The 26919-nt window shown below is 31.8% G+C and overlaps 2 protein-coding genes across 11 annotated transcripts; one reads left to right on the top strand and one right to left on the bottom strand.

The window, feature by feature from the left end:
* The first annotated feature begins 814 nt into the window (after positions 1 to 814).
* On the top strand, positions 815 to 5190 carry LOC141677959 (uncharacterized). Of its 4 annotated transcripts, none has more exons than XM_074484115.1 (6): positions 815 to 1041; positions 1162 to 1193; positions 1902 to 2199; positions 2301 to 2423; positions 3012 to 3302; positions 4603 to 5190. In XM_074484115.1, exons 3-6 carry the CDS (start codon positions 1936 to 1938, stop codon positions 4804 to 4806), a joined length of 882 nt encoding a protein of 293 aa, XP_074340216.1. In that variant the 5' UTR covers positions 815 to 1041; positions 1162 to 1193; positions 1902 to 1935; the 3' UTR covers positions 4807 to 5190. The 4 variants fall into 4 exon arrangements, with proteins under 4 accessions (XP_074340216.1, XP_074340218.1, XP_074340217.1 ...); XM_074484117.1 differs by having other exon boundaries at positions 1890 to 2199; XM_074484116.1 differs by lacking the exon at positions 1162 to 1193.
* A 3066-nt stretch (positions 5191 to 8256) lies between these two features.
* On the bottom strand, positions 8257 to 26513 carry LOC141676963 (uncharacterized). 7 transcript variants are annotated; one of them, XM_074482685.1, is made up of 16 exons: positions 26084 to 26513; positions 25204 to 25346; positions 19463 to 19718; positions 18081 to 18278; positions 17891 to 17975; positions 17733 to 17808; positions 17270 to 17440; positions 16452 to 16554; positions 16122 to 16231; positions 15416 to 15505; positions 15265 to 15345; positions 12678 to 13535; positions 11369 to 11795; positions 10235 to 10875; positions 9615 to 9682; positions 8257 to 8590 (listed from the first exon to the last, which is right to left on the bottom strand). In XM_074482685.1, exons 3-13 carry the CDS (start codon positions 19683 to 19685, stop codon positions 11703 to 11705), a joined length of 2088 nt encoding a protein of 695 aa, XP_074338786.1. In that variant the 5' UTR covers positions 19686 to 19718; positions 25204 to 25346; positions 26084 to 26513; the 3' UTR covers positions 8257 to 8590; positions 9615 to 9682; positions 10235 to 10875; positions 11369 to 11702. The 7 variants fall into 7 exon arrangements, with proteins under 7 accessions (XP_074338786.1, XP_074338787.1, XP_074338784.1 ...); XM_074482686.1 differs by having other exon boundaries at positions 25204 to 25317; XM_074482683.1 differs by having other exon boundaries at positions 19463 to 19710; positions 26084 to 26512.
* Positions 26514 to 26919: the final 406 nt, after the last annotated feature.

The following is a 26919-nucleotide window of genomic DNA, read 5'->3' as shown; positions in this document are numbered from 1 at the left end:
ATCGAGCGTGCTTATGGTGTGCTAAAAGCAAAATTTCCAATTTTAAAACAGATGGCTCCATATTCATTTTCTACGCAACGAGATATTGTGATTGCTTGTATTGTTGTTCACAATTTCATAATAAAAAAAAAAGAAATAAGCAGATGAATTGTTCGATTGGTGCGATCAAACCAGTGATGGAGAAAAAAATGACGAAGATTTGGCAGGACAAATAAATGAAATACAATGGGGATCTCAAGACACTCAATACATGAATGATCTTCGGGATCATATTACTTTGAATTTATGAAAGCATTCCTAATAATTTTATAATTCTCTATTGATTATGTTTTGTAATAAAAATTATTAATGACATACACATTCTTTTCTATTATTATTATCAAAGATATCTTGCTAAACTAATTTTTTAATCAAAATTATATAAATAGCAAGTTAAAATAGAAAATTATCATCACCAACATAATTTAGAATTTTTTTTAACAAAAACCATCATTCGTTCAGATTTTGTTATAACCGTCATCCAGAAATTTGTGTCGTTTATAAAGTACTTCTTCCGTCCCGTTGATTCTTATACGTGCACTGTTTGCATGTATTTCGAGACTTCTATAAAATATAGTTTCATAATGTTTTTTTTTAATATTTTTTTTGAATAAAAATTTAAACATGAAACTTTTATTCAGAAAAAACAAATTTTAAAAAATATTGTAGAACTATACTTTAAAGTAGTATTAAAAAGCGTGCCAAAAAGTAATGTATTGAATTTAATAGTTTAACAAATGACCCCTTTGAGTTTGATATTTGACCCATTTGCAGGCGTCGGAGACTTGTTCCAATTTCCACAGTTGTGCGCTATTGTTACTTGACTGGTCGTTTCTCCCTGGCCGCCTATACATACATACATGCATACATACATGCATCTTGTTCTTCATCTTGAGCCATACATACATACATAATTCATACATAGTACAAGTAAAACATCTACATAGTCTTTGGTTTTATACTTGGCAAAAAATCTCCTCAATTTTATTACAATCTTAATCGGTGAGCTTCTACAGATCTCAATTTATACCACTTCTTGTTCTGTTTCATTAAGTACAATGTTAATCTCATTTAACTTCTTACTAATTCTCCTTCATTTCATCGGGTTTATGCTTCGTTTAGTTGCTGATTAAAATGCACCTCAATTATTAGAGGTACGGATGCTTATCCCACTTAAATAGGCTATTTTTCACAAGTTTAATAAATTTGTGTACTTTATATTGTTGGGACTATGTACTTTGAAGTATTGTGAGCTGTGAATTGCCGTAATTTTAATTGATATGAAATTGGTATTTTTTATAAATTGTACATCGAAACTGTAGTGAATAGGAGTAATATTTAGCTGTGATGATTAGTTGCAGACTCGCAAATGTGTGGCAAGATTCTTATACTTTTCATCTGTAACAACTTAAACGGAAGAAGCTGCATCATTATGTTTTAAGAAATCACATTACTTAATTTTACAACGCCACTGCAAATCAGGATGTCGATATTGTTAGGTTCTATCGTATTAAGTTTTGTGGTTGTTATGGTATCCGTTCTAAAATTGGTTATGAAAAATTCTATTGTTTTTTATTCTGAAATTAAATGCATATCTATTTCCTTTTCTCTCATTTTTTGAGGTTGAATTAACGTACATGGTCTGGTCTATTCATTCCGAAAAAGGATGTTGTGTTGCACTGTCAATTCATGCCATGGTATATGCATACTAGATCAAAATATAAAGACTTATCAAAGTATAAACTTTTATTTTTGGATACACCGGTGTGGTGAAGGTCCTGAAAATCAGTATTTGTGAAAATATTTCCCTTCTAGTCGAGACAGATTGAAATATTCCTGAAGTTGTATAGCATCATTTTCAGATTAAGCTGGGGGTTTAGAAGCTGTGAATGCACTATGGATATAAGTACAATGAATCGTGGAGAGATTACTGTCCTGGCATGTGCTGGTTGTGCATTCCTGTCGATGCACTTCACTGTCCAGCTTCTATCACAACATCTCTTTTATTGGAAGAATCCAAAGGAACAAAGAGCGATACTTTTTATTGTCCTCATGGCTCCTATATATGCTATTAAATCTTTTGTTAGTATGTTGGATCTTGAAGGAAGCAAACCATTATTCATGCTTCTAGACCCCATTAAGGAATGTTACGAGGCTTTGGTAGGTACCCGTTACCATTGCCGGTGCTTGCTCTTTTCTTCTTTTAAACATAAATATAGTTCTTATTGCATGTCCTTGTGTTTTTGTTTTCCATATTGCAGGTGATTGTGAAGTTTTTGGATTTAATATATAGTTACTTAAACATTTCCATCAACAACGACATGGTACCTGATGAAATGAAAGGAAGAGAAATTCAGCATTCATTTCCAATGACACTTTTTCAGGTGAACAATTGTCTCCATTTAAGTTACTTATTCTTGTGTACTGGTCCAAAGATCTCTGCATGTTTGAAGAAAAAGCCAAGAAGGTTTATATTAGATATAACAAAACTTTGTTTGAATGATTTAGTGCCTCAGATGTGCACGCACATGAAACATTTTGTTATACTGCATCTGTATGAATGTGTGGGGTGGCAGCGCAGGGTGCAGAGGTGAAATTATACTAGTTAGGGGATGGTAAAAGAAAATTCTGGTCAAAAGTGTTTCTCTCCCTTTTCCTAACTGACTCTCTGTTTCCTTGCTTTAATTTTCCTTGTAATTGTCCAAAGTTTATTATCAGATCCTCTACTTTACTTTCACTTGACACCATTCAATATAGTAACTTACCATTGCTGTGCAACTGTAGTGATGCTTTCTGAACTTCAGATAGCCACTAATCCTCATGTTATGCCGAATCGCATAAGGTCTGGGAGAAAGAAACCATGTTTGTGTATTACTAGAATTTCATTGGATTAGGTCTATGATTTGGGACTTGTTAATCTTGTTTGTAAATTCATAAATTCATCTTGTTGACAACTTATTCTTCAAATGTAGCCCCATATAACTCGCCTGGACCAGCGCACTTTAAGGCTACTCAAATACTGGACATGGCAATTTGGCACTACTCGCACAATATGCTCGATTTCGATGATAACATTACGAATTCTAGATATGTATCCTAGCTGGGCAAGCTGGATATTCACCATTATTCTTAACATGTCAGTGTCATTAGCTCTGTACTCCTTGGTAAAATTTTACCATGTATTTGCAAAGGAACTGGAACCTCATAAGCCACTGGCAAAGTTCGGCTGCATCATAGGAGTTATTTTCTTTTGCTTTTGGCAGGTAATATATAAATTCTATGAATTAAGGATTTGGAATCTGTTGCATGGACTCCTCTTCTTTCTCAAAGACTCCTTTTTATTAAATACATAATTGTAGGTACCTGTAACCTGATATCACATTTTACAAAAAAAAAAAATAGAGAACTTTTAGAAGTCACTCTCTAAGTGTGCGACTGATGTGCTGAGAGTAGGCACATTGAGGCTACCCCACCTGTTATGAAGGCAGGTTTTTGTTTGTACCAAAGATAAAACACAAAAACTCGGTTATAAATAATATAGAGCTCTTTGAGTACTTCAATATTTTGTTATTTTATTGAGCCGAGGGAAACAAGTTACTCTTACATTTCTATATATTCCTAGGGAATAAGGATGTAACATCTATCAATCTGTTGTTTGACACCTATGAATTATGAATTTAGTGAAACAATTACATTGAATGGCAAAGCCAAACAGTCGTGACTCAACCAGAGATTTTCAATCATTTAGGTCATCATAATACTCTTAATTCTGTTTCCAGATTCTTCCTTTTTTAATCTTCACATTAAATTATAATTTCTTCCAATGTTACACCATCCGGATCCTGATTTTTTTTTTTCAAATTCCTTCTATTTTTATTTTTTTTTGCTAAATAAATTCCTTCTATTTATTTAAGGTACCCTTTTAAGTGACCCCCTTAAATGTAATCAACTTCTGGTTGTAGCATGAAAATCTTAGGATTTAGTAGCTAGTTCTTTGTCTTCTTCTATTAAAGCTAGAGTGCAATATATTTGTTCCAAATTTGATTGAAAGAGTATATGTAACATGCACATATTATTAGAGGCTCACTGGTTTTTTTTGCCAAATATGATCGGAAAAGAATACGGTGCTGCCAATTTTTCCCAATCGGCCCTATTTAACAGCCGCATGAGATTATGTGCGGATGTACTAAAATAAATTTGCTGAAGTGTTACCACGTCGTTCTAACTAGATTAGAATAATGTGTTGTCTGTAGGTTTGTTGACTGACTAAAATTTAGCACAATGACAGCAGTGTAGTTTGTGGTCACCTTTGTGACCATAAGTACATTTTATCCAATTGAAATCATTGGACTTCAGCATATAATTGAAATTTGTAGATGCTGCTTCCCTCATGGGTCTGCAGTTGGTAAATGTTGTGTAGATGTGTCCAAATTGCCATTACATTAATTCCCTCCGTACTTGTTAAGTTCTAATTACATGTTTTCTCTTTCTTGTGGGTTATGTAGTATTGATTCTTCTTTTTCACTGTACCTCTAAATGAATCAATTCTTGCACCATATGCAGGGGGTAGTGCTTAAAACCCTTGTTTTAACTGGCATAATCAAATCTCATCATTTCTGGCTGGATGTGAAGCATATTGATGTTAGCCTCCAGAATGTCTTGGTTTGCGTTGAGATGGTTGTGTTTTCGGTCCTTCACCAATATGCATACCATGTTTCTCCGTATATGGGTGATGTTCAAACAAAATTTAAAAGGAGAAACGAATGATATACCTTCCACATGATTGAAGGCTTTCTTTGAGCCAGCCGAGGGGACTCCTTGGCTTCTATTTTAGCTGATGCAGTGCAAAGAGGTCCTGCTATCACATTTTCTGCTGGCTTGCTCTTTTAACACACGAAAAATAGATTCAGAGCTAGAAACAACACAAATTTTACTTATCCTTTCATGTGCCTGTTATTGATAAACTTTACAGAAGTTTCCGGACAACACTAGAGTGATCATGTTACCGTGTTAATCATTCTCTGCTGTTGATAATAATTTTCTTAGTTGATGCTATTGTTGGTAATGGTACTTTGAATCCCCATTACGGAGGAAAATGAACAAAGTGGAAAGAATCTATTTAGTGATTGTTCGGGTGATTATTCTGCTGCATAGCCTGGGCTGAACAATTTAATGTTGGTCCAAACTCAGAATTGCATTTTGCCTCGGTAGAGTCTAACGTATCTTCAGCCATCTTTTATAAGCTCGTGTTTTCAAAAAAATAAATAAATACAGAAACATAAAAAAGAATGCTGCTTCAAAAGCAAATTTGAAGCAAACTCGTAGCAGATGTAGGTACCCGTCATGAGACCCCCGGAATGCATGTTTTTTGTCAAAAGACATGCCCAAATGGCATGTCATTTATCAATTAAATATAATAAAATTTAATAAATAATTATTATACTAATATAATGTGAATTTGAATATAAAATTAAAGTTAGTTGACAGTAACAATCAAATATCATCATAATACTCATTTAAATTAGTAACTTTTTAGATATTAAAATATACTATCTTACACCTCGTGGCGATGCAAGAGTCTTGGTTAATATTTATATATTTTTAATTCTATTTCATATAATTTTATTAAAATTCTATATAAATAATTAAATACTAAATAATGATTATATAATTATAATTTCAAGTTAGGTTGAAATAGTACAAATAGTATATGATTGATGAGATCTTATTCATAAATAATAATGTAGATGTTTGTTGTTAGTGAGTAAAATTCGAATCTGAAAACTTATATATATATATATATTTTTTTATAAATAATATAAGTGTTTGTTGTTAACATGATTCGAACCTGAGAACTTATATGTATCTTTATAAATAATAATATAAATGTTTGTTGTTGACAGGATTCGAATTTGAGAACTTGTGGAATTTATTTTTTTAGTATTTGGATTTAACGGGCTCTGATTATTTGATGAAGAATATCCAACGGTCGTGATGGAAAGGAATAACCAAAATGAGGGGTTAACCAAACTACAAATTATACCTCATTCCGGCTATTATAGTATACTAGCTTACGGCCCGTGCGATGCACGAGTCTTGATTAATATTTATATATTTTTATTTCTATTTTATATAATTTTATTAAAATTCTATAAAAAAAATAATACTAAATAATGATTATATTATTATGCTTTTATTGTGTATAATTCCAAGTTAAGTATAATTATTATATCATTGATGAGATCTTATTCATAAATATTAATGTAAATATTTGTTGTTGGTGAGATTCGAACCTCAAAACTTATATGTATTTTTATAAATAATAATATAAATATTTGTTATTAACGGGATTCGAACCTGAGAACTTTTATATATTTTTATAATAATAATATAAATATTTGTTATTGACCGAATTTGAACCTAAGAACATATGGAGTGTATTTTTTAGTATTTAAATTTGACGTCTCTTATTATTTGATTTGATGAAGAAGATCCGACGGTCGTGATGAAAAGGGATAACCAAAATGAGGGGTTAACCAAACTACAAATTATACCACATTCCGGTTATTATAGTATATATATATATATATATATATATATATGTAGATGTAAATATTTTAAAATTATATTTGTTATTTCTGAATATTTATAATATTAAAATAATTAATAAAAAAAAAATTAGTAAAATGACATGCTGCATCATAAAAACACATGTCCGGCTAAATGACGTCGCATGCCCATCTTAGCATGTCCGTGCCACTGTGACATGCACCCTAAGCAGATGGCCTGCTGTCTCACGATACGCCCGGTCGTACTCTGCAGCTTCAGCCTTCAAGTAGGTGTGAATGGCATTGGCCTGCTTTCGTCAATTTTGGATATTATGGACACATTAGGTCTAGTTGGTGTAGATAAACCAGTAAAGTTACAGGTTGAGCTCCCAAAAGTAGTAATGCTATACAATTCAAGATATATTTCATCAACAGTGACGATCATTTGCTACTTTTCACCTCAATCTTTGCTTGTGCAAATAGTTGAATCTAAACGTAGGTGCAATGTAGTATTTGGGTTGCCTATCAATGTATTGTTTAGTATCGATCATTTCTAAATTAGTTCCTAGAATAGAATATATTACGTACAATTAATTGCTATTAACAAATGATAATTATTAATATATATTTAGGGTCTAATTATTTTAAAAAATATTATTTAAGAATATTATTATTTTAAATATATTGCTACCACCGTATTTGGTTGGGGTTGTGAAGGAATTGGATGGGCTGCATTGAGTTGGAGCTGATAAAACCTTGTTTGGGAAAAAAATTAAATGCAAGGGTTGGGTTTGCGGGGGTCTTACAGGGGTTGAAAATGGTTGTTTTCTGATATAAAAATTAACGATTTCCATCACCGAATCGGGGTGTTGCATAATTTTTTTTGAGAGTTCAATTTTATTACTTTCTCTCCACTCTCTCTTCTCTTTCTCTCTCTCCTCTCTCTCCTCTCTCTCCTTTCTCTCTCTCCTCCCTCTCTCCCACCCCCTCTCCTCTCATTTCTCCCTCTTTCTCTCTCCCAACTTTCACACCATATATGCATATAAACTAGTTGAACAAACCTCGCTTCACGCGGTTGGAATTTTTTTACGAAAAAAGACTTGAATAACATAGCTATAACACATAATAAATTATTCTGAAAAATGAGATATCGGGCATGCATTCATCTGAAAAATGAGATATCGGGAATGCATTCATGTGAAAAATGAGATATCGGAAATGCATTCATCTGAAAAATGAGATATCGGGAATGCATTTATGTATAAGCTCTATGTTTGAACTACCTAACTTTGTCATGCGCAAAGGCGCACCACCACTTGGAGGAACCATGGTCCCTTGCTTGATGTAAAAAATTAGGTAACCTTTGCTAACTGGAGTCATTTTTTCCCTACAATTACAGGTGCAAAGCCAAATTAGAATGACGATACCTAAGATCTACGTCATATTGGGATGAAATTAGAGCATTTACTAAAATTGAAGAAAGCATAAGGTGCTTTCCCCATTCTGCTGTCATGTCCTGAGGCTTCATCGTTTGTCACCATTATGCTCTGTCAGAAGTCCTGAACTTAACCCAGTGGACACTTTAAATGTCTTCCACTGAGTACATGCAAGTGAATATGGTAAACTGATTGATCTACAATTACAATACGAGAAATTAGCATGACAAAGATCACACGAAATCTATTTGATTCCGAAAAGTATAGACTATAAGAGTCTAATAAAGGTTACATAAGGCTTGAATCTAATTCCAGGTTATAAATTTGAATACTGAATATTCAAATCTTATCATTGTCTTCTTCATGGGAAACATTATTCATTACATTTTCTCTTTATTTCTTTATTTACATAATTACTGGAAGAAACAAAAGGTTGTTTATACTACTACATGCACCAGGTCCGTGACTAATCACAACATGAAACCCATCCAAAATACCTTCTTTCTCCGTCAATAATTTGACAACATAGAGAATATGGTCATGTATTTCTCCGTGTCTTTCTTCAGCCTACAAAAATTAAGATGAGCACAAAGGTTACCTTAAATTCAAATTCAGATCACTTCCTCAAATTCCTGAAAACAATTTGTAAATTGTTGAGAATTTATAAATTTCATTTCCAGCCCCAATTTTAGATTCTTTGGTAATCTCGAGAAGGAATAATTAGAGCAAGTCAATTAACAACTCAGAATAACTAAACAAAATATATTATTTTAATGGTAGAATGATTAATAAAATAATGTATGTTGCACTTCATAATTCTTATATAATAATTATCGTGTTTATAGTGGTATGTTTTTTTATTTCCGGTTTTTTAGTTTATTTTGCCCTTCCTCCGTAGTAGTTATCTTATAAAAGTACCAATTTTTCTTTGATAAATGTGCATACTATGCTGTTTTAAAATTCAAGAGGCGGGTGCTACATAATGTATTTAATGAGTGCAATACTAATAGAATTATTTTTCAAATTTGCAGTGAGCTATCATCATCATTTCTCATTCTGTGACTTATATTGCTTTTTAATACCCTCCAATATCCTAATAGATTTAGCATTTGGTATTATATATACTCGTTCATAAATATAAGTATAAAAGAAAATATGATTTGAGTTTTAAATGAAAACTTTATGCATTTGTTTAACCATGCCAATGTAATGATAAACTAATAAAGGATTTATCATTTATATTGAAGTACGACTATTATCAATCTCGTTGTTGTGATTGCATAGAGTTTTTTACTTTCTATCATTTCTTGGTTTTACCCATTTAGATGATAAATACTAAGCAATCCAAGGGATGCCATTAAGTTGGGGAGGAATCACAAAATCAACATCTCATTTAGATGCATATTATAGGCCAAATTAATAGGTTTGGACGAACCATAACTAAATTTAACATCTTCATATTTGCTAGTTACATGAGCTTCCACAAACAAATTCTTACGAACTTGCTAAAAACTTACTTAAAAAATACAGTTCAAATGCTAGTTACATGAACTTCCACAAACAAATTCTTAGGAACTTACTAAAAACTTACCTTAGAAATTCATTTCAAATTCTTTCCCTTATACGCTTCTAAGCTACAAGCATCCAAAAAGCTGTATTCTGCGTTGAATCGAAAGCAAAAAACACAAATTAAGCAAAGCTCATTTCTTTAGCCAACAAATAATAGAACCAATTTCCAAGTATAAAATCCCATATGTGGTTCTTTTCCAACAAAAAGTAAAATTTCAGTGTAATTCAGTGCCTGCTCAATGACATTCAGGAAGCATACATACTTTTAACTATCCTAAAACCACTCCAATCTTATAACTAATTCAGGATTACATCAATTTAGGCATAAAATAAATAACCTCGACAGCTTGATCAACCCTTTGAGTAATCGAGGGTCAAACCCAACAACTCTTTTCACATGCCCTTATAGCCCTCCAAGCTAAAACAAGCTTAATAGGCTTTTTTTTACCAATATGGGATAGACCATTATCCATAGAAGTTTTTGCAACAGGTTTAGTATTAATTATCCCCAAACTCACAAACTCAAATTCCCCGACCCTAATCAAAAAGTACCAACGTTAACCATACCAAATTATAAACACCAAGAAAATAATAGCTTTAATTTAATAAAGAAATTATCAAGTCATATGAATATTTTTTTACCGGTCCGAACATAAAATAAAGGCTTAAGAGGTGATAACACACTCCTCCTTCCATGATTGTGTCTACTATTATTCCTCTCGGAACTGCTGTTACTGTCTTCAAATGATAGTCCTTCAAATCTGGAGTTGAGTAATATATGTGTCTGTATATGAAAAAGAGAGTGATAGCAGTAAATCTAGGGATATCTTCAGCCTTTCTGGTTCCCCAACATGCACATTACCTTCTACAACACCTGAAGCTTGGATAACAGAATCAAGACCAGATTTGGACATGTCTACCGTATTTACATAGCATATAACTCAGCTGAGTACCATTACAAAAGATCCTCTGAAACTTTCGGAATAACATGGTTAAAGTAGACACTTATTAGACAAAATGACAACTAGGTTCTTAACCCGTGCAGGCACATGCAAACTCTAGATTTACATAAATTACAAGCGATGTGCTTTGTTGTGTTTTGAGATAATTACAAGCGATGTGCTTTGTCCCTATATTGGCCTACAAGCCACCACTTGTAATCATATTCCAGAAGAGTTGTTGATGACCTAGACCATGCCTTTTTCTGCAATAATAGAGCATCCTCACCACTCTAATTTGTCGGCATCCATGATCGTGGTCTTCCAACTTGAATGATCAACACCCTGCAACATCAAATAAAGGCAAGTTCTACCGATTCCCGAAGTATTCTAAACATATCACTCAACCCTCTATTCACAATTTTAACAGAAATACTGAAGACAGTTGTGTCAGCTGACCCTAAGTTGAACATGTTAAGGCAAGTAACAAAAGTTATCGGTATCAAAGATATATGTTGCATGTATTTGGTTATTGCTAAGGATATAATCACAAATAATTTGTTGCGGAATCAAAAATAGAACATTAATGTTTTGATCGAAATTTTATCGCATATAGTGACTGCTAATTGCATTCTTAATCAGAAACATATTATAGCTTCAATAGTGTCATATTGCATTCCCGTCTTGTTTCTAGGGCAAGATATAGCACATAAAAGTCTGATGATTGCTGCATTTACTTGACAAAAATAATGTAAGGCTCCATCATCCATGATGATTCCCAACGATACAGGTAGATACAAAACGCAATACATCTAAAGTTATGGGAAAGAAAACTCACCTATTTGCAAGATCCACTTGGTATCCTTTTCTATTTGCTATCCGTAGTTCGACCCTCAAAAGATGCTAAGATTGCCCATGGCTACATCTGCTAAATGTCACATAGGTACATATAGGCATAGACAAGAAATTCTACCTTGTCAGCTTCATATTACATCAGTGAAATTGTAAGATTAAACTGCTACACCTTGCTGAAAACTTGAAATATACAATGTACCTGTATAGAAATACAGTGTGCAGGGAAAGAACTATCTATTACAAAATTTAGCAAAGATCTCGATACAATATTTCAGTCATGGAAGATTTAATGATCACTACAGCCCACTTAGCAAAGATTATATATAAGAACATCGACCTCCTTCAAGAGGTGTTCTAGGTTTCCATATCGCAGATACCTCCAAGCTGGGACAGTGCTTAAAGTCAACGCTCTAGAGAACAAATAAAATATAACTGGTCAAAATGATATTTGAGAATATGTATAATATTTATTATACATTCATATCTATATAGAATATTTAGAGAAGAAATGTGGATATCAGTAGCCAAAAGAATCGAGAAAGCATACCAATGGACGTGAACATCGTAATACACACAAATTAAAAAACAAAATAACAAAGAGGATATTAGATTTGATTCCTGTATTAGTTTGATAGTTGAAATCATCAATAAGGTATTACTACTAGGGAGTAGGGGCAGAGGATATTTGGAAAGATAACCAATGTAATATATCTGTTCTTCCTTAATGTCTAAACATCTACAACCACGTCTGATTTTCAAGGCATATCAACAGAGATACATATGTAACGTCTTATTAGACAGAGAATATTTGGACCTAAATATGTACTATATAGTTTTCCTATTTGTGTACACATATATAACCATATGCCATTTACAAGTAATATAGATAGAATGAAATATGATTCTGTGTGACTTAATTTCTATGGATATCACATGTGGAGAAGAAACTTCAATATTTAAGTTGATAAATTTTCACAAGCAAATTATTATCTTCTTTAAATAAAGAGCACTTGTCAAATAGAGGATAATATTGATTTATTTAAAAGACAACTATTTTTGCCCTATCTAAAATAATCGTCTAAGTAAATTTCCCAAAATGACATCAGCTTTATGTATATTCACACACAGATAAAACCAGAAAGCATATCTACATAAACAAATTAAAAACGCACAAAAATAGATGTAAATTCTTGAAGTTAGTACTACCAAGACTACAAGGATACAAGGAATACAAACATAGCATGCATCTCTTTACTTGAAATAAATTATAATAATATCAGGATTCGGCATACCGGAATGCTGAGTAGTAGTCCTTGAGGATGAACTAGTACGGGCAGGCCTCTTCTTGCAGCAACTGGGATAGATTTCAGTGACAAAAGCGCTCTTTCTGCTGATGATCGCACATATTCTGAACATGTATCCACCGACTCTGTTTCCTTGCACATTCCCATATCTAGTAGTCGTTTATTTAAAAAATCTTTCACATCGTGGCACTTGCATAAGTCAGCAAGATACAACCAATCGATATCAATCATGTTGCGAACTTCAAGTTCCATATCAGGCCTAACTAGACAACACTTGCAATAGTATTGATGGACTGTCTCCCCCAAACCTTGTCCTTGACCATCATTCTCCAAAGAATATGCATTAATTGGAAAAATCTTTGTCACTTTCCATTCAAGCAAAAATCTGTTCATGTAGTAACCAATTTGATTAGTTTGAAGTGGATTCGCCAAAGAAGTGGATACGGCGATTAAAGCTTCTGTTTCTGATTCAAATATAGGCACTTTAGCATTCTTAGACACGAATCTTTCTGTTTCGTCATCTTGCAAAGAAATGATTGCCTTATGTGTTGACTCGGTAAGCATACCGAGTCTCTTGGCTTCATTCAACAAGGATGTAGACGATGTTGCGTCCAAAAAATGTATGTCTGAGGCATTTAGAATCATATTGTGAGAATAAGATTCTACATGTTCCACAAGTTGGTCAACCTCACTGAAGGTATGACATTTCTGTCCTTCACAAGAATCCATGTACAACAACTGCATATCCAAAGGCAAAGCACAATTCTTTGATAAACAAACAAGAACTTTGGTTCCCTTCAACCCAGGAGCTGCACAAAGATAACAACCAGCTGCGGTGAATGAAGTCTGCAAGAACAAAAAATAATAATTTGTAAGGAACTAATTTAAAGTTATTTCAAAAAGACTAAATTATTTTAGATAAATAAAAATATGTAAATGGATTATCTATTAGTTTGTTATGATAATAGAATTGCTTTTATTTTAGTGGATGAGGTTTATCACTAAGTAGTACTAGATAGAGTTAAGTTAGATAAATGTTGGGAAAATCATTTGTATGTTGCCTATATAAGGCTTACTAGGGTACTTCAATTTATTATGTAGAATAAAAAAATATAGTACTTCTGTGACATATTTTCTATTTCTGCATCACATTACATTTTCTTTTACACGTTATACACAAATTCAACATGGTATCCGAGGTCAGTTCGGTTTAAAAAAACTGAGTGTTAGGGCCGAAAAACGAAAAATTACTACCAGAGGTTCTCAAGGTGATAATCAATCAAGTTCCTGCGGAACAACATAAAAGATGTTGAAAGCACAAGGCAGGTGTATGTCAGGATTAGGACGAGAAGGAGAACATGGCAGAAGTGGCCATGGAAGAAACTGTAATTTAGAATTATGAATGAGAAGTGCATCATGGAAAGAAGTGCTCCGAAATTTAAAAAAGAAATAAACCAAAAACACTTTTTAGTGCTGAAATATAGCAATAACCCTGTCTATTTTAGCACAACCATTGGATTTTCCCTAAGGCCTTGTTTGGATTGGGGGTTGAGAAGGGAGAGATTGGGTTGGGCTAGGTTGGGCTGGGCGAGGTTGGGCTGGGCTAGGTTAGGTTGAACCCTTACCTCATTTGGATGTAGGTGGGGAGTTAGTAGGGGTTGAACCCTTGACATGTTTGGTTTGGAGTTTGGTTTGGAGTTGGCGTAAGGTTAGTTTTTATCATGTATAAATTATATATTGATTCAAAAAAAAAATTATATATTGAAAAACTAGTGAATGTTTTTAAATTTATCTAAAAAATTTAACTAAATTTTAAAAAAAAATTAAAAAATTAAAAAAAAAAAAATGAAAAAACTTTAATAGAGAGAAAGAATGAAAGAGAGAGGATGAATAAAAAAAAGTAAGCTGCCAACCCCCCAAATTGGGGTGTTGGAAAAGTTCAATTTTTGTATTGCAAATTAACTCTTTTCAACCCTTGATGAACCCTCACAAAATCCAACCCTTTGACAAACTTTCCTAAACATGGTTCTCTTGAGCCCATCCCAACCCAGTCCAACCCACTCCCTCCCAACCCCCCATCCAAATACAGCCTAATAGTTGAGGAAACCGGATTGATGTGCACTTAAACAAATAATTGATAATAATTAGTCATCTGTTATAAAAGGAATCCTCCAGTGCACTCCTCATCCTTTCAAGTTTAGCTATGTACTAAAGAATAAGGGAACCTAGGAGCTTAAGACAAATGAAGCTTAGGCAGAGTTGCAAGGTAAAGGCTAAACAAAATATAAATATGAGGCACAAAGCAAAAGGCACAAGGAGAAGCCAATTAAGTGCTGCAACAACATTTATTCTGTTTTTCCAAACTTAACAAAGGAAAAAAAACACGTGTATAATTTTAATGAGGGACATGATCATCAATCTTACAATGTCAAGTAAATTCACTATCAACTTCAGCTCTGTTTTCAATTTTTCGAATGACCTTACAGTACTTTAAGGTTAATGCAGTTCGATAGAATGCAGACAATTAAATTTGTATAGGATGATTAAGTAAATAAAAACCCAAAATGTCATGCACCTTGCAGGGGTAAGTTCGAACATAGTCCATCACTTGTTTCAATGCGCTTCCTCGAACTGGCCTGTGCCTTTGGGATATGAACTAACATAGGAGAACATGTCACATAAGTAATTTGTAAGAATAACCAGCATGACCAGTAAGCAGTATATACCTTCAACAGCAACGTTACAAACTTCGACAGGCACAGGTCATTGATTTTCATCGAATTGAGAATCTCTATATCAACAAGAGCATACCCGTGCTACAACCCGTACAGAGAGGACAAATTGGAAAGAGAAAAGGTTTAGGGAAATGTTTAAACGATAACTGGTAATTTTTTAATTAATCTGTACATCTTCAATTTTATCATGATATTAGTGTAATTTTATCCTATAAGTAATGCAAATTTGAAACCCATAGAGATAAAGAATTTATAAATAATTTGCTATACAGTAAATGATATTTTTCAATGCTGCACAACGAAATTTTGGTACCTCTGTCCCGGAAATGGCTTAATAAGGTACAAAAAGCTTGTCTTCGAAGTTGAAAAATGAAATAGTAAATTCTTCTTGTATAACCAATAACAGAGAAAGTAATGAACATTCAGTCAAATTAATAATAGTACTCAAACCTTTTATTTAATAGACGTTTAAGCGCAGTAATTAGAAGTGTAGTACTTTGTAAAATGTAGATTACACTCCAGAACATTTTATTATCGCCTAATTTGTTTTATTTTAGCTACCTATATACATACTCTACATATGCCTTGACAGTTGTATTTAGTAGTTCCCCAAGATGCCCACCATAAATTTTACAGAAACGAAAAAAATCATGTATTCTGAAAAACAGTATTCTTAAACAGTCAGGAAAATACTCACGTTCGTTACTGTCACAGCCTCTTTTATCAGATAATGACAAAACTGGTCTACATACATACGTGTTCTTCCACAGGCAGAAATTACTTTCTCTAATTCACCCTTGAAGATAGCTGTTTGAACAGAATTGGAGTTAGCATTGTCAAGCTTAAAATCCTTCTGGTTCAGATTATGCCATTAGCCCATGGATGATATGCCAACAAAAATTAACACGATATCAAACTAGTTTAGCATATAGATAAGCTAAAATAATTTAAACCATAAAATAATACTACTATCTGATACTTTGTTAATACCAGTTTTTTAAGCTTTATGATCTATCATGCAACTCACATGATGAAAAGTTCGTCAATGACTTTCGGATCCGATTACGGACATACACTTGACTTTGATTTGTAGGATCTTCCACCCATTCCTGATTACCCCCGTGGCAAATCTGCATTACAAGCATAATCCTGTTTTATAACTTCCAAGAAATGCGAGACAACATTACAACATCGCTACAGTTTCCCTCTAAAAGTGTCTTGGTAAATAAATTTGGGTTACTTGCATTTTTCAACCTCCACCTTTCATTCGAAAACAAATTTGTATACTTACTTTGTAAATAACAGTTTGCAACCCTTGAATTTCAATATCAAATACATCATGCACCTCTTTGACAATTTTTTGTTAAAAAATGTTTACATTTTTAGGGTTAAAATTGGAATTCAGCATAATATTTAAATATTAAAAATTTTAAAATTTTAAAATTAACTAAAACTTAGAATTTAAAATTATAAAAATAATATTAATGTCAAATGTTTCAAATTTTACTCGATATAATTTTAAAAATTTTTAAAAAAATATATAAATAAATTTTTAGAAATTTTATGATTAACTATGATTACATATATATAAACATATATTTGGCTTGATTAACATTTTTTTAATTATTAGCGCATTAATAATAAAAAATACCTATGATTTTTTTATGTAAAAAATGCAGTAAGATAAATAGTTTAATTGATTAAAAAATTTAGTTATTAATACTAAAATAACAATTCCAGAAAGCTTCTGATTTTATAAACCATTTAAAGAAATGTAAGTACACCCAATTATTCTATCATAAGCTTAGATCATTTAAAGTTTTAAGGATCATGAAAGGTGATTACCTTGTACATGTCATCTTTCGTAAACTCCAGAAATGGTCTAACCAGTAATATGTTATTTGCGCCTCCAACACTGGAATTCAAATTTGTGTTGAACACTTGGGACGTAAATGCCATTCCAGCAAGTCCAAGGACACCACTATTACGTGATAGCCTGAGAATAAACAACTCTGCCTGCATCATTAATCAATATGCATGTTACTTAATACATTCACATAATTACATCTCAACTCTCTGACTTCATAACATAGGTCTAGTTCTATTAAAAATACAGTGATTAGAAAATTAATACTTTACATCAGATGGAAACATCTTATTGATAAAGAAACATATATGATTTGCAAAAAAGTTTTTAACTGATTTCACTAAACACAGTTCTGTCAAATAATTTTTTGGACCCCGCAAAATATACACGGATACTAAAAGTTATAAACACCAAAAGCATAAAAAAATCATGGCATCAGACCTGATCATCTGCATGATGTGCAAGTAGTAACACGTTCATTTGGTACTGATTACAAATTCTTTGAAATTGCTGGTACCTGATACAAAAAATTAATGAAAGGAGAAAACTAAGAACCAAGAAAAAAAATTCGGGAAGGGTCCTAGACTTCGCAATATCACCTAACTGCACGAGCTGCTTCTTGCACCTGGCCCTGTTTGGGCTTTCCATTTTCCCAATCAACACGGGCAATTTCACACATGATTCCTACAAAGAGCTTAATTAACCATACATTAACATATAAAATCGAAATAGACTAGGCTTTGTAAGAGTATTCCACAAATGACTACTTAAACAAAAAATCGGTCATACCCATGTTCAGAACTCGACGTTGCACGAGTTTTGCCTCAGTTTCACTCTCAGCTCGTAGTCCATGGTCAACAATTATTGCCAACATTCCATCTATGAGCTCTTTACTATTCTTAGTAGCAGAACTAAGGCCTGCTTTTTTCCAATCAGCAGCCAATACACATAAAGCTATACTATCTGACCCACCAGAGACACCTAGAGCTGAAAAGATAATATAAGTAAGCTCTCATCTCATTTAGCCACTATTAGTAGTCAAGATTCAAGAATCAGCAAGATAGTAGGCATACCTTGCAAAATACTATGCTCTAGCTATTATTTATTAATAGTGTATTGAGCCAACAAAAGTTGTGTTTTTTTACAAGGTGACACATTCATAAATCATACTCCGGGTGCAGTGGCGGACGAGGGAAAAAAATTTAGGGGAGTCGATTTTATCTTATTAATTTTTTTAAAAAATGATATAATTTTGATTGTAAAATAAATCGACAAAACAAAAATATGTAAGTTCTACACGTATTAACTATAGCCAATAGTCTTGATCGTGAAATATCGTTGTTACCAATAATCAAATTCATTGAATAATAGTTAGAATTTAGAAATGTGAATATCTTATTAAGAATACCTTAAGAAATAAAAAAGAACTACAAAAAATGGCATACAATATGAAGATTAAGCAAAAAGTACTCCAATTAGAGATGGAGTTAGATAACTGAGAAACAGAGTTCCAGCAAGATAGGACCCTGGTGTTCAGCCCGAAAAGCATAATACTTAACCAGCTGAACTGAACTTCATATATTATGCATTCTAAGTATACACTACAAATTTAATATAGCAATCTTAGGGGGGGACCCCCTGATCTGCCACTGTGCAGGCGTATATAATTTATACCATAGTTAAAGGGTAAAGGACTTTTTCACCAACTAAATATAAAAAAAACAAGTTAAAACCCAAAATACCACAAGTCAAAATTTTGAGCCTTAATAACAGTCCCGAGTGACCACAAGATGAGAATTTGCAATTCCCAAATTTGTATTAAAACGTACCATTGAGAGAGATGCAATTTTCGAATAGGCATGTACAAAATGGGAGTTATCAATGTTCCATCTAATACTTTGTTGAGCATCATCCCAGTTTAGGTGAGAGGTTAGTAACAAAAGAAACAGAAACTCGAATACAGGTTACTGTTAGCCTCTTATTTACCTACATTGACATGCAACCATATGTACACACTCTCTCTTAGTTTTTTAATTCCCGGATCCCAAAATATAAAGATTGAAGCTTTGAAATATTTTGAAGTCTGTAATAAGATAAACTACAAATTAAAGACAAGAAGAATGAAAAACTGCAACATAATCGTTTAAACATTGAGATAGAAGTATTGTAACCTATACGATGATGAGGGTTGAGACCAGCCAAGGCCATCTTCTTAGAAAAAACGTGTCTGTAAGTTGAAATGTCAAGCAGGTCATCGGAGCAACTGCAATGTAAGGTAATAACCTTTGAAAACCGGGAAGGAAAACAAGGGGTGTTGGTGGTTGTAAATTTGAAAGTAGTTCCAGAAATTGAGCTTAAAGCATTCAGTTTGAATCCTCCTCGCGCCATGCCCATGTCCCCCTTTCTGTTATTTACGGCCCTGCTAGACTACAGTTATGTCATTTGATAGATAGATAGATAGATACACAAACACGCACAAGTCAAGAAATTTAGCAGTTTAAAGCACAATCATGACACAAAACATTTGAAGTTAAAGTTCTTTAAGTCTACTAAATTGCTATTGTTTTAGTCTACTAAAATTGCTTAATAGAAATGAATTAGGCATAACAAAAACAGAATCGAAATGAACAAAAAATGGGAGGGGGGCATTCAGAGCAGAATTGTAATCGATACAAAGGGAGGGAGATGTAGTTTCAAATCAATACCCTCTGCCGCCGGTGGATAGGGTCGGACTCGGAGCAGAGTAGTGTAGTACCAAACTTAAACAGATATGCCACAACGTATAATATTAGAATTTGGGATTTTTAATTTGTGTCTTTTTTTACTTCATTTTTTATACAAATCATTTATTTATTTTTTACTGATTTACGTAGTATTAACTTATTTATTTATTTACTGATTTTTTGTGCATTCTCCCCTAATTCTAGGTTTATCGCTGTTGCTGTCGATTATCGTCTCGTTATTCGTGATCTGTTATCGCTTAAGATACTCGCTCTCATACTCATTTTTTAATTTGAAAATTGTGATTTGAATTTACGCGAATTTGATGTAGTGATTTGATTGTATGTGTGTAGATTTGAATTGTTGTATGTTTGGACCGTGAAATGATGTGCGATGATGCTGAATTTTGTAAATGTGATTTATAATTTTTGTAATCGATTGAATTGTGTGAATTTCTTGAATCGGAGCTCGGAATTAATTTTTGTGTATGAGGAGCACGAGTTTGTTATCGGAATGTGCACGGAGGCCGAATGTTTGTGGATAGTTGAGTTATGTGAGAAACCTAGTTGGTGAGGAAATTGTACATGGGAATCGTAGGTCAGAGCGTCTCTGATCTTTAGTATCTCTCTTAGCTAAAAAGTCTAGATTATATGTATATTAGTTAAAAAATATACTACTACAACCATGATAGTTGTTAGCAAAAAATTTAAATATTCTATATACCATTTTCTATATTTGTTCATTCTATAGCCATTAGTTAAAACATCCACATCCACTTTCTGCCTTATTTTAACCTAACTTTGCACATCAATACACACATATTTCTATTATAGTTATATTTAATATATATATATGTACAAATTTTATTTCATATTTAATATTTTAACTTTATGTTATATTAAGTGTCAAAATATGATTTTCTTATTGACCAATTTTATTAAATATTTTAATAAACATTACATATTTATAAAAATATTAATAAATCTAATCTAATCTAATAAAATATAAATATAAATATAAAATTTTATTATATATATAAGTATTATGTTTTTTACCACATATAAGTGTCTTATTATAATTATATAATTATAAATTTAATATTTTTTCATTAAATAAATATTTTATTTTTACTTGTATTTAATTAAATATATGAATTTATTTTAACATGTGAAATTTTCATATATATAAAGTAATTTCAAAATACATATAATATATTATATAATATATTATTGCTGAATTTAGCTAATCAATATAGTTAAATCCACTGGAGCAAATAAAACAAAATTTTAGATGATGATTTAGCTAACTAATTTAGCTATTATGGTTGAAGATGCTCTTAAGCTGGTTGGGTTAGTTCAAGTTTTTAATTACTAACAGATGTAGGATGCTTTGTAATGGAGAATTTACCTAACTGTGATTTAGTGTATGATTTAGTGTAGGGTGAAGGGCTGTTTACTCATTTTTTAATGGACAGTTATCAAAATACCCACGCGGAGAGAAGGGTGCCCTAATTGCCCATCCTTCCATGGGCAAATTAACTTAACTCAAATCTTATCATAGTGTGAGAGCTTCCGGTTCTCCTGGACACCCAAGCTTAAGCACTAAAAAGTTTAGCTAATGAAACAACAACACATAGAAGTGTAAACATCAAATAGATATTTATAATAACCGCGCAAATGTATACATATAATTTAGCTTCTCTATTTGTTAATATATGACCACATTACATACAATGATTTAACTTATTTTCTCAGTCATATTACCAAACAGTTGTTGTGCAATATAATCTACTACAACTATATCACTAAATTATGCAATTTCATTTGACCTACAATTATCTCTAACACCTAAATCAATGTTTAACAATAATCTTCCAACAAAGAATCAATACAATTAACAATTATTACCCCAAAATAAACAGAGATTACCAAACCCTAAATTATACATATCTGGAGAAGAAACAATGAACAAGGATGAAGATACTCATGAACTTACATCGATTAGTTGGTACATGATAGTGGAATGAAAACCAACAGTAGTAGCAATCACGGGGTTAACCGAGTGAAAGTAAGTCCTGGCAGTTATGTGATTTTTGAGTTTTATTTCATAACGTATCAAATGGTAAAAAGGGCGGACAAAATTATGGTTATTTTGGGCAATTTTTCTCTAATCTAATATAATAAAATATAAATATAAATATAAAATTTTATTATATATATATAAGTATTATGTTTTTTACCACATAGAAGTGTCTTATTATAATTATATAATTATATATTTAATATTTTTTCATTAAATAAATATATTATTTTTACTTGTATTTAATTAAATATTTAAATTTATTTTAACATGTGAAATTTTCATATATATAAAGTAATTTGAAAATACATATAATATATTATTGTTAAATTTAGCTAATCAATATAGTTAAATCTAATCAATATAGTTAAATCCACTGGAGCAAGTACAATAAAATTTTAGATGATGATGATTTAGCTAACTATTTTAGCTATTATGGTTGGAGATGCTCTTAAGCTGATTGGGTTAGTTCAAGTTTTTAATTACTAACTGATGTAGGATGCTTTGTAATGGAAAATTTACCTAACTGTGATTTAGTGTAGGGTGAAGGGCCTGTTTACTCATTTTTTAATAGACAGTTATCAAAATACCCACGCGGAGAAAAGGGTGCCCTAATTGCCCATCCTTCCATGTGCAAATTTGGAACATGTACTATAATTTGCGGTTTAAGAACTTAACTCAAATCTTATCATAGTGTGAAAGCTTCCAGTTCTCCTGTACACCCAAGCTTAAGCACTAAAAAGTTTAGCTAATGAAGCAACAACACATAAAAATGTGAAGTGTAAACATCAAATAGATATTTATAATAACCGCGCAAATGTATACATATAATTTAGCTTCTCTATTTGTTAATATATGACCACATTACATACAATGATTTAATCTAGGGCGAATTTTATGTAGTGATTTGATTGTATGTGTGTAGATTTGAATTGTTGTATGTTTGGACCGTGAAATGATGTGCGATGATGCTGAATTTTGTAAATGTGATTTATAATTTTTGTAATCGATTGAATTGAGTGAATTTCTCGAATCGGAGCTCGAAATTAATTTTTGTGTATTAGGAGCACGAGTTTGTTATCGGAATGTGCACGGAGGCCGAATGTTTGCGGATAGTTGAGTTATGTGAGAAACCTAGTTGGTGAGGAAATTGTACTTGGGAATCGTCAGGTCAGAGCGTCTCCGATCGTTAGTATCTCTGTTAGCTAAAAAGTCTAGATTATATGTATATTAGTTAAAAAATATACTACTACAACCATGATATCTGTTAGCAAAAAATTTAAATATTTTGTATACCATTTTCTATATTTGTTCATTCTATATCCATTAGTTAAAACATCCACATCCACTTTCTGCCTTATTTTAACCTAACTTTGCACATCAATACACACATATTTCTATTATAGTTATATTTAATATATATATATATATATGTACAAATTTTATTTCATATTTAATATTTTAAATTTTTGTTATATTAAGTGTCAAAATATGACTTTCTTATTGACCAATTTTATTAAATATTTTAATAAACATTACATATTTATAAAAATATTAATAAATCTAATCTAATCTAATATAATAAAATATAAATATAAATATAAAATTTTATTATATGTATAAGTATTATGTTTTTTACCACATATAAGTATCTTATTATAATTATATAATTATATATTTAATATTTTTTCATTAAATAAATATTTTTTTTACTTATATTTAATTAAATATTTAAATTTATTTTAACATGTGAAATTTTCACATATATAAAGTAATTTGAAAATACATATAATATATTATTGCTGAATTTTGCTAATCAATATAGTTAAATCCACTGGAGCAAATAAAACAAATTTTAGATGATGATGATTTAGCTAACTATTTTAGCTATTATGGTTGGAGATGCTCTTAAGCTGATTGGGTTAGTTCAAGTTTTTAATTACTAACAGATGTAGGATGCTTTGTAATGGAGAATTTACCTAACTGTGATTTAGTGTAGGGTGAAAGGTCTGTTTACTCATTTTTTAATAGACAGTTATCAAAATACCCACGCGGAGAGAAGGGTGCCCTAATTGCCCATCCTTCCATGTGCAAATTTGGAACACGTGTACTGTAATTTGCGGTTTAAGAACTTAACTCAAATCTTATCATAGTGTGAGAGCTTCCGGTTCTCCTGGACACCCAAGCTTAAGCACTAAAAAGTTTAGCTAATGAAGCAACAACACATAGAAATGTGAAGTGTAAACATCAATTAGATATTTATAATAACCGCGCAAATGTATACATATAATTTAGCTTCTCTATTTGTTAATATATGACCACATTACATACAATGATTTAACTTATTTTCTCACAGTCATATTACCAAACAGTTGTTGTGCAATATAATCTACTACAACTATATCACTAAATTATGCAATTTCATTTGACCTACAATTATCTCTAACACCTAAATCAATGTTTAACAATAATCTTCCAACAAAGAATCAATACAATTAACAATTATTACTCCAAAATAAGCAGAGATTACCAAACCCTAAATTATATATTTCTGGAGAAGAAACAATGAACAAGGATGAAGATACTCATGAACTTACATTGATTAGTTGGTACATGATAGTTGAATGAAAACCAACAGTAGTAGCAATCACGGTCACACTAAAGAGAATGAAGCTCGAATGGGTTAACCGAGTGAAAGTAAGTTCTGGTAGTTATGTGATTTTTGAGTTTTATTTGATAATTCTAAGTATATGCCGCTATAATTAACGTATCAAATGGGTAAAAAGGGCGGCGTCCAGAAAGAATGGGTAAATCAGACGGTCCGCCACAAAATTATGGTTATTTTGGGCAATTTTTCTTATTTTTATACCATTATTTTAACGTGATTTTTAATTTTAGTTATTAAGGGAATTTTTTTAATAATTGTCAATATTTGACACCTGAAACATCACTGGTCATAAGAAGACCACTGTTTGGTTGCCAATGTTGTGGAACAAAATTGTTATTAATACATATCAAAGATATCAGACACAAACTATACACTAAACCAACTACTGGAAAACTATACACTAAACCAACTACTCGAAAACTGTGAGCATACTACGGTGCATACCTTGTTAGTAATATCTGAGCTGTAAGGCAATGTCACAAGGTGACAGTGAGCATGATCTATAATCTGCCTGTACTTGGATTTTTCAATCACATCATCAACATTCCCAGGCTTTTCCTGCTTCCAGTCATAAAATCAACTCCATTCTTGGTAATGGAATAAAGAGGCATCAATAATGGTACGTAAAGAAAAAATTAAGTAAAACAGGCATCAATAATGGTACGTAAAGAGAAAATTAAGTAGCTAACCTCTATTTTTAACCTTGAACTTTGTAAGTTTTTAACCTCTATTTTGCTTCTTATGACAATATTATCTCTCCACAATATTCAACAATAAATTCTCCACAATACTATGTAGACTATTTAAATATTAAAGAAGAATGCATAAAAATTCAACCACCGCCTAACAAGATGCAGTATGCAAAATTATAACCGAGATTTGCCTAGTACAACCAAGTTACTATGCTTGTATGGTACACTATATAATTCTCAAAACATATCATTAAACGAGCATATATTTTTATTTTCTTTATAGTTTTGGCCAATATCGGGCTAGCAATCATTCAAACATGAACCATTCAATCCAAGTACTTATAGCACATTTTTAAAAAGTAGAGCAATACAAACATGTAAATTATCAATGTCAGCTGAAAGTTCTATCGATAACAAGGCAAGGCAAACATGAACCATCTATTATTTTTATAAAAAATTCTATAGTGCAAAACATACAAAAAATGGTAAATAAAGTTATCCTACTAAAAATACAATCTTTATGCAATTATAAGCAAATTAATAAAGAACCAACATAAAAAGGTAGAAACTTGAAATGAACAAACAACAACTATTTAAATTATCATTTCATCGTATTAAAAAAAACAAATTACCGGGATAAAAACGGATGAAGTTGAAGATAAACACCTTGCTTCCCTCTTGCCTGACCAACAACAACACAATTATAGTTAAAAAAGAAAGATATATATATATATATAGAGAGAGAGAGAGAGAGAGAACAATAAGAAAGCCCCAAATTACTTCTTATGAAACCCTAATTTATTCCAAGAATAAACCCTAATTACAAGCTATAAGACCAATTCAAAGAAAGCCCCTCCAACCCCTAATTACTATAACCCTAATTTACTCCAAGTCCTTGATTACTACAACCCGATTGAACTCAAACTCTAAAGTATTTTGTTCTAAACCGGATTGATGAGAAGAGAGTGTGTTTGAGAGATGACTGTGTTCCGAGAGGGTTTGTATTTGAGAGTGTTTATGTTAGAGTGTTTTGAGATAGAATTTTCACTTTTATTTAGAATTGATAAAATAAAGTGAGCAGGTTTACATTTTAGTTGTTTGCGGCCCAAAATTTGGCCAGCCAAGTATCGGCCTGATTTTTTTAGTTCTATGGTAACACATTTTTAATTATAGTACTAAAACTATATTTTGTGTTACGATAGTAATATGATCATGTCTATGGTAACACCCTTTGACCTCTGCTGCAACGCCAAAATAAAGTGTTATCTCATATCAAATTTTATTGATTTAAGGTAACATTTTTACTTGTAACACCAAAAAAAATGTTGGTAAAAGCCAAATATGGTGTAGTGTGAACAATATCCATTGAGTAAGTAGAAATGAATGAGTGTGGAGTGGAGACTATTGTAGACTCTGTGCAGATTGATGAAAATTTTGGCACAGATGTCTCAACAGTCTCAGAAATAAA

This window comes from Apium graveolens, chromosome 8 (assembly GCF_009905375.1).
Source record: "Apium graveolens cultivar Ventura chromosome 8, ASM990537v1, whole genome shotgun sequence".
In the NCBI taxonomy this organism is placed as follows: Eukaryota; Viridiplantae; Streptophyta; class Magnoliopsida; order Apiales; family Apiaceae; genus Apium; species Apium graveolens.
Note: the sequence above shows the minus strand (reverse complement) of the source record. Positions and strands in the feature narration are given on the sequence as shown.